At 45.7% G+C, this 14,671-nt stretch overlaps 1 protein-coding gene across 5 annotated transcripts in view; it reads right to left on the bottom strand.

Annotated features, from left to right (window-relative positions):
• Positions 1 to 14,671, bottom strand: part of UBAP2 (ubiquitin associated protein 2) — a 1,803,012-nt gene that overhangs the window by 820,716 nt on the left and 967,625 nt on the right. For all 5 annotated transcript variants that reach the window (XM_078674719.1, XM_078674718.1, XM_078674717.1 and 2 more), the window contains exon 14: positions 12,317 to 12,486. In XM_078674719.1, coding sequence (XP_078530845.1) covers positions 12,317 to 12,486 — 170 coding nt within the window. The remainder of the gene's footprint in view (positions 1 to 12,316; positions 12,487 to 14,671) is intronic.

Below are 14,671 nucleotides of genomic sequence, written 5' to 3'. Positions count from 1 at the left end.
CCATGAATGTAATAATAGGAACATGCAATAGAAGCCTATCGGAGGCCTAGTTTATTTCCTGATTATGCCTATACAGCTATAGAATATTAGAAAAGGACTGCATTGTGCAATGTAAAATGCACACCCATTTACTGACAAAATGTGCTTGAAAGAAACAAAAGTAGCTATATATCTATCTATCTATCTATCTATCTATCTATCTATCTATCTATCTATCTATCTACATTACAAGCAAAGGAAAAAGGAGACTGCCTTTAGGGAATTAGAAGGCACTCTTGCACACAATACCTTCTACAGGCAGGTTGCCTCCCTGAACCAGTTTTTAGTTTCGAGCCTACCAGACAGCACAGCTATCTTGTTTGCTAAAAACATCTTGAGGTCATTCAGAAAGTTTACTGAGGAATACATTCCACCCGTTGCTTACCATTGGCTTTGTGGTATGTTACTCACATTTGCTGGCATTATTTAGCTCTAGTTCGCCCCTCCCATTGCCCAAACCCTTTTCACTGAATTCTTCCAAACTCGCTTTCGGTAAACATGCCTTTAAATCTTGTTCCTATGTTGTCACATTTACTGTGCATTCAAAGACAGAGGTCAAATGTAAGGCTGTATCTTCCAGGGAGGAGGTTGTCTATTTTTCTTTCTCCAACCTCAATGTGAATTTATGAAACTGAACTCCCCTTCAGCCACTTTTTTTTTTTTTTACTAAGTAACCCACATTGTCATCAGCTGGAGAGGGTTTTGTAGGGTATAATTCTGGCTGTTATCTGCATTTGGATCTGTATTACAATCGTCCCATGGATCAGCATTCTTATTGTCTACTCCGTCCCCTTCATCCTGGTTGTCAGGCGATTGTGGTGATGGTGAATTTGTGGGTGTGATCAGATTTGGGGAAGGAGGTGATAGAGGAGGAGGAGGAGGAGAGGAAGTAGTACCAATATGTTTTCTCTTTAGAGGAATTTGGTAAGTGCTCTCGGATTCTGGCTTGCGTTTTAATGGCAATTTTGCGTGAATATGTCCAGTTTTGGGACTGATGACCAGTTGCTTTTGTTTTGGCTCTGGGTTTAAAGGCGGGACGTCGACACGATGCTCCTTTGATAGAGTAGAAGCTGTTTTTTGTTTCTGTGCCAATATTTTCAGAGCCAATGTTTTCGGCCTCCAAGTGTTCGGATTCGAAGATGATTTTGGCTTCAGAACCATAGGGATTGTAACCAAAACGTGCTTCGGGGCTGATGCATTCGGCTCTGTGCCCGAATGCGGCTCACTCGATCCCAAGCAGGAAGGGTTTAGTATTTGTTTCGGTGCCAGTCTCGAAGGAGGGGCGTTTGAAACATGGTCTCGGTGCAGACCTTGGCCAAAGGCAGAGGAGGGACTGGAGCCTTTTTTTTGGGCAGAGGTAGAGTTTGGGCAGGGGAGGATCAGTACTCACGGTGTCCACATCGTATTCAGCTTCTGAAACGGAAATGTGATCATCTTCCTCGGCTCCTTGAGCAGAGCAGGTGTGTTGTTGCATTTCGTGACGTTGAGCCGTTCATGACATTGAGCCCGACGGTCATGAAGTGTCTTCTTGTATCGGAAGGATCTGCACGCCTCGCAGTCTTGTTAATCGTTCTCGGGGGGAGGGACAAGTTACACACATCGTGAAAGTAGGTGCACGGGTACTTGGCGTGGCACCGAGGACAGAATTTAAATGGAGTCCGTTCCATCGACTGCAAGCTAGCCCACCGCGGCTAGGCCCAATGGCCTTCCACAAAGATTCCGATTGTAAGAGTTTTTTCTGAACCGATACGATACGCGGAGAATGGGAAAGACGATCGAATAACAGTACCAGCAAGGGTAAGTGGATTGAGCACGGAGGGGAACCAGAGAGACGGTGTCCAACCGGAGCGCAGAAATTCACGTCTAAACGCAATGGTGGAAAAAACAATCTAACAATGGAGTCAATGCCCATGCACACTATCACCGAAAGGAGTCGCCTACCTTGTGACTCTAAAGACTTCTTCGATGAAAAACAACTTGCAAACATCCGGACCCAACACTAGATGACAGGAGTATGCAAAGCATGTGTATCTACAGCACCCATGCCTCATACATGATCTTTCAAATTAGCCAAATAATGTTGTACTTATTGGCTCAAGAGGTTAAAGAAAATTCTACACCTGTGCTTTAAAAAGGCAGTAAAACACCTTTTTTCCAAAACAGCTAAAGATGATTATGCTCATTATACAGTATTACAATCAAAATAAAAATTAAGTGGATGCTGGCACCTGGAGCTATGAGGATAAATTGAAGTATGCTCATTCTATTTGACCTCATAGTAGACATTTTCCAGCTTTATTTATAAAGTTTTATATAGAGCTAGCTAGACCCGTGGGTATCAGAGCGCTTTACATACACAAAGGAAAAGAAAAATTGCATAACATCGCAGGACATGAGGATGCATAAAGATATAAGCAAAGACATACTTATGTATTCAGTGACGGGAGAAAGACGCAGGTGGTTGACACAGTCATTCATAACTGTTTTACTTTCTCTTCATAGGCAAACGAATTTGGACAATGTAAAGACATTCCAGTGAGTGGCCAAATTGAGAAGAGGGTGAATGTATTGTATTGAGGTGGGGAGGGAGTGGAGGGGGGAATGAAACAAACATTTTGTAAGTATGCATACTTTCCCTTATCTGAATTGTACTCTAACTGAAGCGCTTGTACTGCTACCCATCTGTCCGGTACCCGCATGGTGGATTACACAGCCTCAAGGTGCTCCCAAGTGAGATGCTTTGGTCTGTTGGTTGGAGGATATTACCTTGATTTCACTACTAGCAAGTGCATTTCCAATAATAATTATTTAAGTCACAAGTAAACCCAACTCAAAAGTCACTGCCATAGGTAACTGAATACTGAAAAATCATTACCAGAAGAAGTATATCGCAATAAATGACAGTCAAGACCTAAGGCTCCTCTAGGACTTCCCAGTAGGTATCGAGCCATTATAGAAACTGTCCCACACAAACATCAGCACACTGAGCTGGAAATTGAGATGTCCATAAATGGCCGTAATGACGTTCAAAGTTACCACATAGGCATTTCCTGTAAATCTCACAACTACTCACATCCCTACAACTCTGCAGTTGAAAAACTATTCTAAACTCTTGCAAAATACTAGAGACCTGATTTATACTGAACTATCCATTTTGCAACCCAAACCCAACCCTAAAAAATAACATTGGCATAGAAGGTCAATGACAGAAAAACCTAGAAAGCTAATGGCTGGAGTCGTGTCTCTGCTCAAGTAGGTAAACAATGAACAGGTGTTAAGGCACAAGTTACTTACCTTCGGTAATGATACATATGTAAGAAACAGTAGTGATAGATTCCTTACCTTAGAATTACCCCCAGGCGTCAGACTGGGGGTGACCTTAACCCTAGAAATTAGTTCGCAGAACGGGGAGGATGGGTGGGGCGGTAAAGAATCTATCATTACTAATGTTTCTTACAGATATATTGTTACCAAAGTAAAGTAACTTGCATCTGAAAGAAACACGTAGTGATAGATTCCTTACCTTAGAATAGATATCCTAGCAATACCAAACCCAATGGTGGGTCTGCGAACCAAGATCACACCAGAAAGTCCTGTACAACAGAACGGCCAAAGAAGCAGTCTCTCCGGACTGGACTATCCGGCAAGTAATGCTTGGTTAACGTGTGCAGCGAGGCCCACATAGCTGCCTGAAGCACAAGTTACTTACCTTTGGTAACGATATATCTGTAAGAAACATTAGTTAGTTAGATTCCCTACCTTAGAATAACCCTCAGGTGTCAGACTGGATCCGGAAAGTTTTCGTCAGCAGTACCCTTGTGCTTTGGCTGCGGGTCCGTGTCCGTCGTCGGCATAGTGATCGCCAGGATGACGTCGCCGGAGTACTTAGACGCCACCCTCGCGCACCGACGTCAGTTTTGTACAAAGCTTTCCAAGCCAGGAACGCAGAGCCATGCAAGAAACAGACACTGGTGCCATGAAACTAGGGCCCTGAAAGGGATGTCCTTAACCCTAGAAATCGGTTCGCAGAACGCGTAGGATGGGTGGGGCGGTAAGGAATCTAACTAACTAATATTTCTTACAGATATATCGTTACCGAAGGTAAGTAACTTGTGCATCTGAAAGAAACACGTTAGTTAGATTCCTTACCTTAGAATAGATACCCCAGCAATACCAACCCGGGTGGTGAGCCTGCGATCAAAGATCACACCAGAAAGTCCTGGAGAACTGAACGGCCAAAGAAGCCTTCTCTCCGGACTTGGCTGTCTAGGCAGTAGTGCTTGGCAAACGTGTGCAGCAAGGCCACGTAGCTCCCTGACAAATGTCCTGCAAAGGGACTCCCTGTTCCAAGGCAGTAGTAGCCGCCGTGGTCTGAGTGGAATGGAGGCGCAGCCGCACAGGAGGTTCCTTTTTAGCAAAGGAGTAACAGATCTTAATGCACAAAACGACCCACCGAGATATGGTCCGCTTGTGCACCGCCCGTCCCTTCTTTGCGCCCACATAGCCAACAAAGAGTTGGTCGTCCACCCGGAACTGTGGTGTGCGGTTCAGGTGAAAGGAAAAATCACGTTTTGGGTCCAGGCGGTGGAGCCTCTCTTCCTCTTTCGAAGGATGCGGAGGAGGGAAGAAGGTGGGCAAGGTAATGGTTTGGACGATGTGAAAGGCAGTAACCACCTTGGGTTGAAAAGAAGGACGAGTTCTCGGAACAACTTTGTCCGGATGGACAGAGAGGTAAAGGAGGCTTAGAAGAAAGAGCCTGGAGCTCACTCACTCTTCTGGCAGAGGTGATGGCAACCAGGAAAGCATTCTTGAGAGTCAGAAGACTAAGAGGACAGTTAGGGAGTGGCTCAAAGGGAGCACACATGAGATAGGTTAACACCAGATTCAAGTCCCACTGAGGCATTACGAAGGGAACAGGAGGAAACATGTGAGTAATACCTTTCAGGAATCTATTTACAACAGGGGACTTGAAAAGAGAAAGCTGATCCGGAAGCCTCAAGAAGGCTGAAACAGCTGAAAGATATCCCTTGATGGTGCCCAGAGCAGAGCCCTGCTGGGCCAGGGAAAGAAGAAAAAGGAGAACGTCAGAAAGAGGAGAACGTCAGAAAGAGGAGAACGTCAGAAAGAGGAGAACGTCAGAAAGAGGAGAACGTCAGAAAGAGGAGAACCTCAGAAAGAGGAGAACCTCAGAAAGAGGAGAACCTCAGAAAGAGGAGAACCTCAGAAAGAGGAGAACCTCAGAAAGAGGAGAACCTCAGAAAGAGGAGAACCTCAGAAAGAGGAGAACCTCAGAAAGAGGAGCGGAAAGGGGATCCACAGCCTTTGCTGTGCACCATGCCACAAATTTGTTCCACCTGAAGGCATATACCGTTTTTGTGGAGGGACGCGTTTACTGCCAAAATGACATCACAGACTTCAGGAGGCAAGTCAAATGGCATCAACTGTCGCCGCTCAATCTCCTAGCATGTAGGTGGAGTCCGGACATGTTCGGGTGGAGGACCGTCCCCTGCTGCTGCCCCAGAAGATCCTCCTGAAGAGGCAGTCGAATCTGGGAAATCGACTGACAGACTGAGTAGCTCGGGATACCATAGTCTTTGAGCCCAGTCCAGAGCCACAAGAATGACTTGGGCAGGTCGCGCCTGATCTTCAGCACTCTGGGTAGAAGTGGTATAGGCACAAAGGCGTATAGTAGACCGCTACTCCACTCACGAAGAAAAGCGTCACTTAGCGAGTGCCGCCTTGGAAATTCCAATGCGCAGAACTACTGACATTGTGCGTTCTCTTCGGTGGCGAATAGATCTAACCAAGGCTCTCCCCACTGCTAAAAGAGACCTTGCACCACGTCAGAGTTCAGACGCCATTCGTGATCCATCATGCACCGGCAGCTGATTTCGTCCGCCCTGGCGTTTAGAGAACCTGCCAGGTGTTAAACCACCAGGGAAACACCCTAGTGTTCCAGCCAAGTCCAGAGATGAAGAGTCTACTGACACAGGGTCCACGACCTCACCCCGCCCTGTTTGTTGCAGTACCACATGGCGGTGGTGTTGTCCATGAACACCTACACCACTATTCCCTGAACAGAGAAAAGGAATGCCTTCAGTGCAAGCCGGATCGCCCGAAGCTCCAGAAGGTTGATGTGGAACCCGGACTTCGCCTGAGACCAGAGTCCTCTGATCTTCACCTCTCCCATGTGGCCACCCCATCCCAGGAGGGACGCATCAGTCACAAGTGTATGCTCCGGATGGGGAAGGGAGAGTGATCTGCAATTGACCCAATTGCGATTCGTGAACCACCACTGAAATTGTCGTGCAGTGCCCTCCGAGATCTGAACTTCAGGTCCCACTGCAGAGCCCGCATATGGCATCTGGCATGATCCACTAGCAGCACTCGCTGCTCGGGGGGATAAACCCAGAACCGCGGGGCGCTGGTAAGGCCAAAGAGGAGCACGGTAAACTGAAAGTGCTTGTGGCCTACCGTGAACCGCAGATAACACCGTTGAGCCGACAGGATGGGAATATGAAAATAAGAGTCCTGCAGGTCCAACGATACTATCCTGTCTCCAGGGACGAGAGCAGACAAGACCTGCGCTAGGGTCAACATCTTGGACTTTTCCTTCCGGAGAAAGCGACTGACGTCCCTGAGGTCCAAGATAGGATGCAGGCCCTTGTCCTTCTGGGGAACCAGAAAGTAGTGGGAGTAACAACCACGATCTACTTCTGGCCCAGGAATGAGCTTGATGGCCCCTACATTCGGTGTTATTGAGGTAGCATGGCTTGAAGGGTAGACTTGAAGGGGAGGGAGAAGCTCCTTTGGACCATTTGCAGCACCCACCTGACCGAGGTGATATTCCTCTAGTGGGGGAGATGATGGCGAATCCTGCCGCCCACTGGCGTCTGATGAGCCAGAAAGTTCGAGGAAGGCTTGGAAGTGGATGCTGTGGGGGTTGAGTTGGACTGACCCACCTGCTGGCCCCTAGAAACACCTCGGCGGTTCCCACATCCACGGCCGTGCTGAGGTGGTTGTTGGGCAGGCCTATGGCGCTGAAATGAACGTGTTGGGGCAGCCCTTCCGTGACCACGAAAGGAGCAAAAAGCAGAAGGCGGAGGAGGGTGAGAGGCCGACAGGCCAAAGGATTTTGCCATAGCCCGGGAGTCCTTGAAGCGCTCCAATGCACTATCTGCCTTATTGCCAAAAAGGCGAATGCCATCAAAGGGCATGTCCATCAGAGTGTTCTGGACATACCCTGAGAAGCCAGCTGTCCTCAACCATGCGTGGCGCCGAAGCGCCACCGTTGTGGAAATCGCCCTGCCCAGCGAGTCAGAGGTATCAAGCCCACAACGAAAGGTGAACTTAGCTGCGTCTCTCCCAGCTGCAACAGTTGGGAGAGTACTGTCCGGGCCAGCTCCCGACAGTTGGGCAGCACCTGCGCAACCGTGTCCCACGGAGAGTGGGAATAACGGCCCAAGAGGCATGCTGTGTTCACCAACCACAGCCCTAAGCTGGCAGATGAAAACTGCTTCTTTCGAAGCTGCTCCATCTTCTTGGATTCCCAATCCGGAGGTGCCAAAGGGAATGAGCTCTGTGAAGCAGAGGCTTGGACAACCAAGCTCCCGGGAGTGGGGTGTTGGGAGAGAAAGAGGGAGGTCGCCCGGAGCAGGGCGATGGCGTAAGGCCACATTCCAGTCCACAGGAGCCCCTGTGTTGGGCCTGGACCAAGTGCCCAAAAGAACGTTGGAAAGTGCGTCATTAAAAGGCAGCAAGGGCTCTGAAGAGGTTGCCGCCGGCTGAAGCACTTCTGACAGGTCAGTCCTGATGGCCACCTTAGGGAGTTAGAGCTGGAGGGCCTCTGCGGCCCTACGCAACAAGACTGTGTAACTGGCTCCCTCCTCTGTAGCCACGGTAGGAGGAGACAGCATGCTCAGGCGAGGTGTCAAGACCACTGCCATCCCGCCCACCCAAAGTCCTCTGCCCAGTTCGGATCATAGTCACACTGTTGTGAGAGAGGACCCTCTCATTCCTCCGAAGTCTGTGAAACAGGCTGAAAATAAGTAGGACGGACATAGGGGTAAAAAGGCCCCATCAGCGTCGGTATCGGCAGCGAGCGACGCCGATCCGGCGCTGTGTCCGGGTCGGGCTGAAACTGGGGCCGATGTCAGCGGTTACACCGGGCGACGTCAGAGGTGGTGCCGAAAGATGGGTCGACACCGGTGGAGGTGTTATGAGATCAACCGGTGTCGGCCGGGATCCAAGAGGGTCCTCCGGGGCCGTTGCCGCCGGCAATGGAAGGGCAAGACCCCCAGACAGTCCAAAGAGTCGGACCATGGCAGCAAGAAACTCTTGCAACTGAGCAGGCGTCGCCGACAGACCTGCAAAGGGCGGGTAGGCCTGCGGTGACGTCGCAAGCTCCGCGGCAACAGCGGGGGTGGCACCACCTGCACCCTCAGCCGCCCGATGGGAAGTCTAAGAGCAACGACACTTGTTCAACTTCTTCTTGGAATGCTTCGACTTACCTGACCGAGTGCGAAGACTTGGATCCAGAGGATAGATGGTGACGGCTCCGCGACCGGTCCCTCAACCTCAGACAGGAGCGCCGCGGACCCGACTGCCTGACTTCCAGCAACTTTCGGGCACGACTTGGAGTTGTGGTTGCACCCCAGGCAGTAGAAGCACACGTGGTGTTGGTCCGTCACCGACATCATGCAGTGACAGTCCCCACAGTTCTCAAAGCCAGGCATGCCTACGACACCAGGAGTCTATCAACTCAAAAGAATTGAGACAAAAGTCCTCGAAAAATCTCAGTCAAAAAGTGACTGGGGGTACTTGCTCTTCCCAGATCTGCGCTTGCTGGTGCGGAAACAGAAAGAACTGGCGTCCGCGCGCAAGGGCGGCGTTCTAAGTAACTGCTACAATGTCCTCTCGACGACCACGATGCAAACGACAGATGCGGAGCCGCACAACACCACCTTCCGACGCTCAGGGGTACTGCTGACGAAAACTTTCCGGTTCCAGACTTACCCCTGGGGGTAATTCTAAGGTAAGGAATCTATCACTACGTGTTTCTTTCAGATACTTTCTTCTGGTTTATGCTGCTCAATCAAATTTCACTGTTCAATTTACCATTCTTTTCAAAATGAACGTTAATGCGGAATGCTATTTTGTATGTCCTTTTCTATCAGAGGTCTTTGATTACACACTTGGGGAAGGCTTCCCCCAAACTAAGAATACAGAGCCTTCTTACTAACACCTGTTCAATTTGAAAACATAAGCTTAACCAATCATAGCAAAAACACAAGGCAGCAGGCTTTCCACTGAGAAATAAATGTATTTAATTTAAGCAATAAAGTCAGGAAACAAAATAACAGATTCTTAATAAGGAAACTATCACAGTGACCAAAATCGGATTAAAGGAACTGGATTTTACAGTTTAAAGTAAGGGGAAAAAACTGCTAACTGTCAATGTAAATCTGTCTTTTACAAAAGGTGGCTACACCTATACCTGAAACAAAAAGATGTTATCAACAGACTGTCCTCCTCATGCAAGGTGGGATGCCAAGAGAGCCTGGCTAGTGCTCTCAGAAGCTTTCAAACTTTTCAGGAGGTTATCCTCTACCCCGCCACTTCTAAAGCTTGAAGAAGTCTTGTGGAGGAGTCTGTGCTACCAAGCCACAAACAGAAGAAGGAGGTAGGCTCAACCTCTTATTGCAGAAAGGGCTCCCACTCAGAACCCAGTGCCAGCTAGATTTGCCTTTTCTCTCTTGGGCTATAAAAGGCCCAGCTGATTTGACCCTTAGAAATCCATTCAAGTCCTGGGGTAGAATTGGGGGTCAGGCCGAGCCTCATTTCTTCATGAGGCAGACGTAGTCAGCAGAACTTCGAACTTCTGTTAGCCAGTCCATTAGGTCTCTAAGAAGCACACCTGCTCCCGAGAGAAATCACTCCTTCTACTGACCACTAGCCTGTGGTTGGTCATAACTCCTAAACCTATTCATAAAATGTTCACATTCAATCCTGCCCTCTCTTAAAATAGCTGATGTTGCTTTACTGCCAGCATTTATGACATCACAAGAGTAGGTTATCAGCTGTTGCTATGTCCTATCAGTGGGTTATGAGATTGAGAACCTGAAATAAACAATAAAGCTCTCTATAGGAGCCACACACAACCAAATATTGAACCTCCCTCTCTATCCCCTGAAAGACAAACCCCTGCTTGGTTCAGAGCCCAGACTTGTACTTGTGATCAGAAGCTACAGACAGGCCAGAAACAGGCATTTTGGTTTAACATGCCAACTTACGCCTTCCTGGGCCTGTGATGTACCTCTGCTGATCAAGTTCATTCAATGCATATTCCAAAATAAATATGGTAGCTGATCAGAGCTGAACTCTTCCCAGCCAGACTTTTGGCAGGTACACTTTTAGAAATTACATACCTAGACCCTGTAGACTTCAAGGCACTACTTAGTAGTGAATTAGCTACTGGAAAAGGCAGCTTTTTTCTACCTATTAGAACAGCTTCTACTAACACGCAGATTCTGTTTTTTTTTTCCTGAGGTCAACCAGGGCTGCAAAGTCAGACATGCCTTTGTATTTAATCATGCGGGTGGTATAAATGTGAGATATATGTTATGTCACGGTGCACTTCTGCACCATGTTATTGTTTTAACAACTGAACTGATCAATTAGCGTTAACCAATTGTTCACTGTGATTCAGAACACATGCACTGGGTGGACGCATCCCAGTGCCCAAAGTCTAAAATAGATGTAGAAAAAGAAATTTAAACTCAAAGAGCTTCTCCTAGCCAAGCCCATCTTACATTAAGCCTTCAACAACTCACCCTTGCGACCTTTAGAGTTGAGTGTCCAAATGGGGAAATAGTGCTCTTTTATGTGATGAGACCTTTGGGGGTGTGGATAGGCTACAGCGCTGATCTCAGACAGCTATCCTCAGCCAGGCAACGGTTACCAGAGCAGCTGTTCACAGCAGCTAGCGAGTGCAGAAAGTTTAGAGCAACATAAGTAGGCAAGCAGCAAAGGGGAGATGCATACTTTCGGTCTACCACATTTCTTATCGCGCACCCCAGAACACTGGGCAATTTGCTACCTTCATTAAGTTCATTATCCACATATATCCAGCTGTATATGGAATTCATAACACATTTTTAATGGACAGGAAAACTCTTCCCACAATGTGTAGCTAATTATAACAATCTGCTCTTTTATTAAAAAAGATAAATATAAAACATATTACAGAAATAAAAAAAAATAGGATTAGAAGGTTTAGCTAGCAAAGTATTTTCCACTCTTGACAGTGAAAGGAAAACGTTTCTATAGGCAAACATCTTTGGAATAAAAACTGCACTGCTGCTCTGAAAGAGCCAAGGAAATTATTTAGGGCTAAGATGCTAGACTACTTTTTTAAGATTCAGAAAAAGAAGACTTCTTAATTTGAGGTGGTTAGCATTAGGGACCATCATTTTCGGAGCACCACAATCTTAGCTGGTGATTACTGTCATAGCCAAAATGTGCTAGGTACAACCACACTGTTCTAGAATGGGTTTAGATGCGACATTCCGTTTTTCAAGCCAGTCGAAAGGTTATTCGTCTTTCCATTTCCTGTCCCTATCATCCCTTTTGGTCTTAAACGGACTGAAAGCTCTGGAGTATAGATTACCTGTGATCATAACATTCAGTTGTAAGGCATTCAAGCAGTGACAATACAATTTTGTGAAACTGCCTTACAATAAAGTACATTTGACTATTTGTCCTAAACAAGTGAGGTAGGAAATATAGTGTTGCTTTGGGGCTTAAAAAATGATTAACTAAACATCTGTTATGTTCACAATTATCTTGATTATAGGTACACAGAACATTTAATCTGATTTACCAAGATTTTTGGTCGGGAAAATTCATGTGAAAGCCATGTTTATATTTTGCTGCCTTGGTCTTTGGCCAAGGTAGTGACAGTTTAGGCCCATCAGTTAATCCCAATATACACAATAATAGACTAGGAGGGCTAGCAGCTGATCTATATTTAAAAGGGACAGGATGCACAGTGAGCAGAGTTACCAGCAAACAACCTGACTGACCTTATGCAGTGGTGCAGTTGGTATGACGTTATCAGCATTAAGCCACCAATTATCAGACAGCAAAAAAGCCTTCTAGTCCAAAATATATTTTACATATTCTTATGGCAAACTCAGATTCTGTACTGAGAACAATTCAGAATTGAGAAACTCACTCTACTTTGGACAGTCAATTGCATTAAACAGAAATGTAATACCTGGCAGGCTTTGAAAATAAGTTGCTAGCGATGGGACTCGTAATCTCATTGTTCACAGTGGCTCCAATTTCTGGCAAGGATGGTTCTGATCCGAACTCTAATGCGCCAAATTGTACATTTAATCCTGTGACCTCTGCAGCTCCAGGCATCTCCACTGCAGATGAAGGAATCTGTTGAAGGATTAAACAATGATAAACAGATACTTTCTTTCGAAACAAACACACAAACTAAACAGGACACAACTTAGGAGTGCCAGGGTAAGATGCCGCATTCTAAGTTACTAGTGTCATGCAATGACAGTTTGAAAATAAAAAAACAACTCTTGCTTGTATTGAGCTTTTATGACTCAATCTAATGTGCGTCAAGTCTGCATTTCATCAGTCAAGGGTTGATAAAATGAACACCATGGAGCTGGGCCACAATAATAATAATTCTAGAGAATGTGGATGTTTGATAGCGCAACTTTCATTGTCTCCAGTTGCCCGACTAATAATCATTAGCAAAACTAGTTATTATAAACATTTAATATATAATTTTGTAAGCTTTATTGAAGAACCCTTTTCAAGGCCAATAGTCCAGGCTAGTGGAACTATTGCAGTGGAGGACCAATTTAGGGTTGACTAAATTATCCAACAAGAAAATGTAAATTATGCAGCACATTTTCTAACACTATGAATTTCAGCATTTTTTAACTTGTTAATGCTATACCACTTTAACACTGCATATAAAGTAAAAACAGAAAGGTGACTTGTCAATACTTGTGAAGCACCTTCCACTGCATGCAACTTATCACCATGATTTTAGTATCCTTTGATCCATTTGAATCTATAAACAATTTATTTTGTTAAAATCTGCCACATACTCCTCTATCTGCAGATTGTGCAGACAGAGGAGTATTTGGCAATTGTATCAAACCCATTATTATGCAGAAAACATCAGACGCAAAAATAGCATAATCCCAGTGGCCCCATCAATAGTGCGTTATCTCCCATTTGCCCAAGTTCTTGTAAGCTAGTAGGTCCACCAGCCTCAATTATATTGCGACACATACTTGTTAGTGACAATTTTTGGGGGGGAGGGGTAATGTGGGTTGCAGGTTAATGTAAGCTATAGATGCTGCAGAGGGTAAATTTGGTGACCTGTAATTCGAGCTCTCTTCAAGGGGAATCCCTATCACAGTCATGAGCACTGAATAGTCCCACGACACGTGCAGGGTTCTGGCACTTTTCAATGTTATATATATATATATATATATATATATATATATATATATATATATATATATATATATGTGTAAAAGCCCTGTATGGGGATGTGTCTGTGTATATATATAGCGAGAAAGAGAGAAATATCTATATGTACACACAAATATCTAGATAGATGTAAATATTTGCAGCCTAAAGAGCCTAAAAATATAGGCTAATGTTGCAAATTATGCCATTAATAAAAAGATGCCAAAAGAAAAACTTTAACAAACCTTTATTAAATGGGAATAAGAGAAATTAGTGCCGACAATGGGTGGTCAATTTGAAGGCTATTTTTTCTTAGGAGGACCCTGAGAACAGTAGGCTCGCTGATCGATGCTCATTCCTCCCATTATCCATAAAGTTTGAAACAGAAGAACTTTGGGAGTTGATCAGAGAGCCTTTCCAAGAAAGAACCCAGGCCAGCTGGGGTCCCAATGTATTTATATAAGGCAAATATGGTCAAGAACGCATCTCTATGTGGTTTCCCAAAGTCATGACTTACTACGGTCATTGTCCCAGTGTAAAAAAAAAAGACTGTAAAAATGATCCACAACAACAGGTTGCTCTACCTCCTGGACACGATAGTTAAGGTTATTGGACGCAAAGCTCTTAAAAGGAAAAGGATTGAAGACAGATCTAGAACCAATAAGGAAATCACCCGAGCACAATATGGATTTAGGGAAGGACTCTGCACTATTGAGCAATACCTTAACCTTCATCTAGTTCTGAGCAAATACACGTTTGTTAAAGGGAGTCCGCTATTCCTTTCATTTAAGAATTGAACTAGAGCAGTTAATAGGGTCGACTGCAGTAAGCTTTGAGATATTCTTTTGACCTTCGGGTTGAACAAGGCTTTGGTTACTTTTCTCCAGGCTCTACTTTGGGGTCAGTGCTTCTGTCCGATTTCAGCCAGGTGGAGAATTTAGCGACGTTTTTGAACTACATAGAGGTGTTCACCAGGGCTGTGTCCTGGGCTGTTCTTAGTGTACATTAATTGTTCAAATGCTTCTTTAGTAGCTTCATGGAAGGACATGCCTATGATGAAGTCAGCACCTGTTCCAGTAAGGGTTAAGTGGCTTAGAGACCTGAGGTACTTACTGACTAAGCT

Source organism: Lissotriton helveticus, chromosome 2_1, assembly GCF_964261635.1.
Source record: "Lissotriton helveticus chromosome 2_1, aLisHel1.1, whole genome shotgun sequence".
Taxonomy (NCBI): domain Eukaryota; kingdom Metazoa; phylum Chordata; class Amphibia; order Caudata; family Salamandridae; genus Lissotriton; species Lissotriton helveticus.
This window is presented reverse-complemented; position numbering and strand designations above follow the sequence as displayed.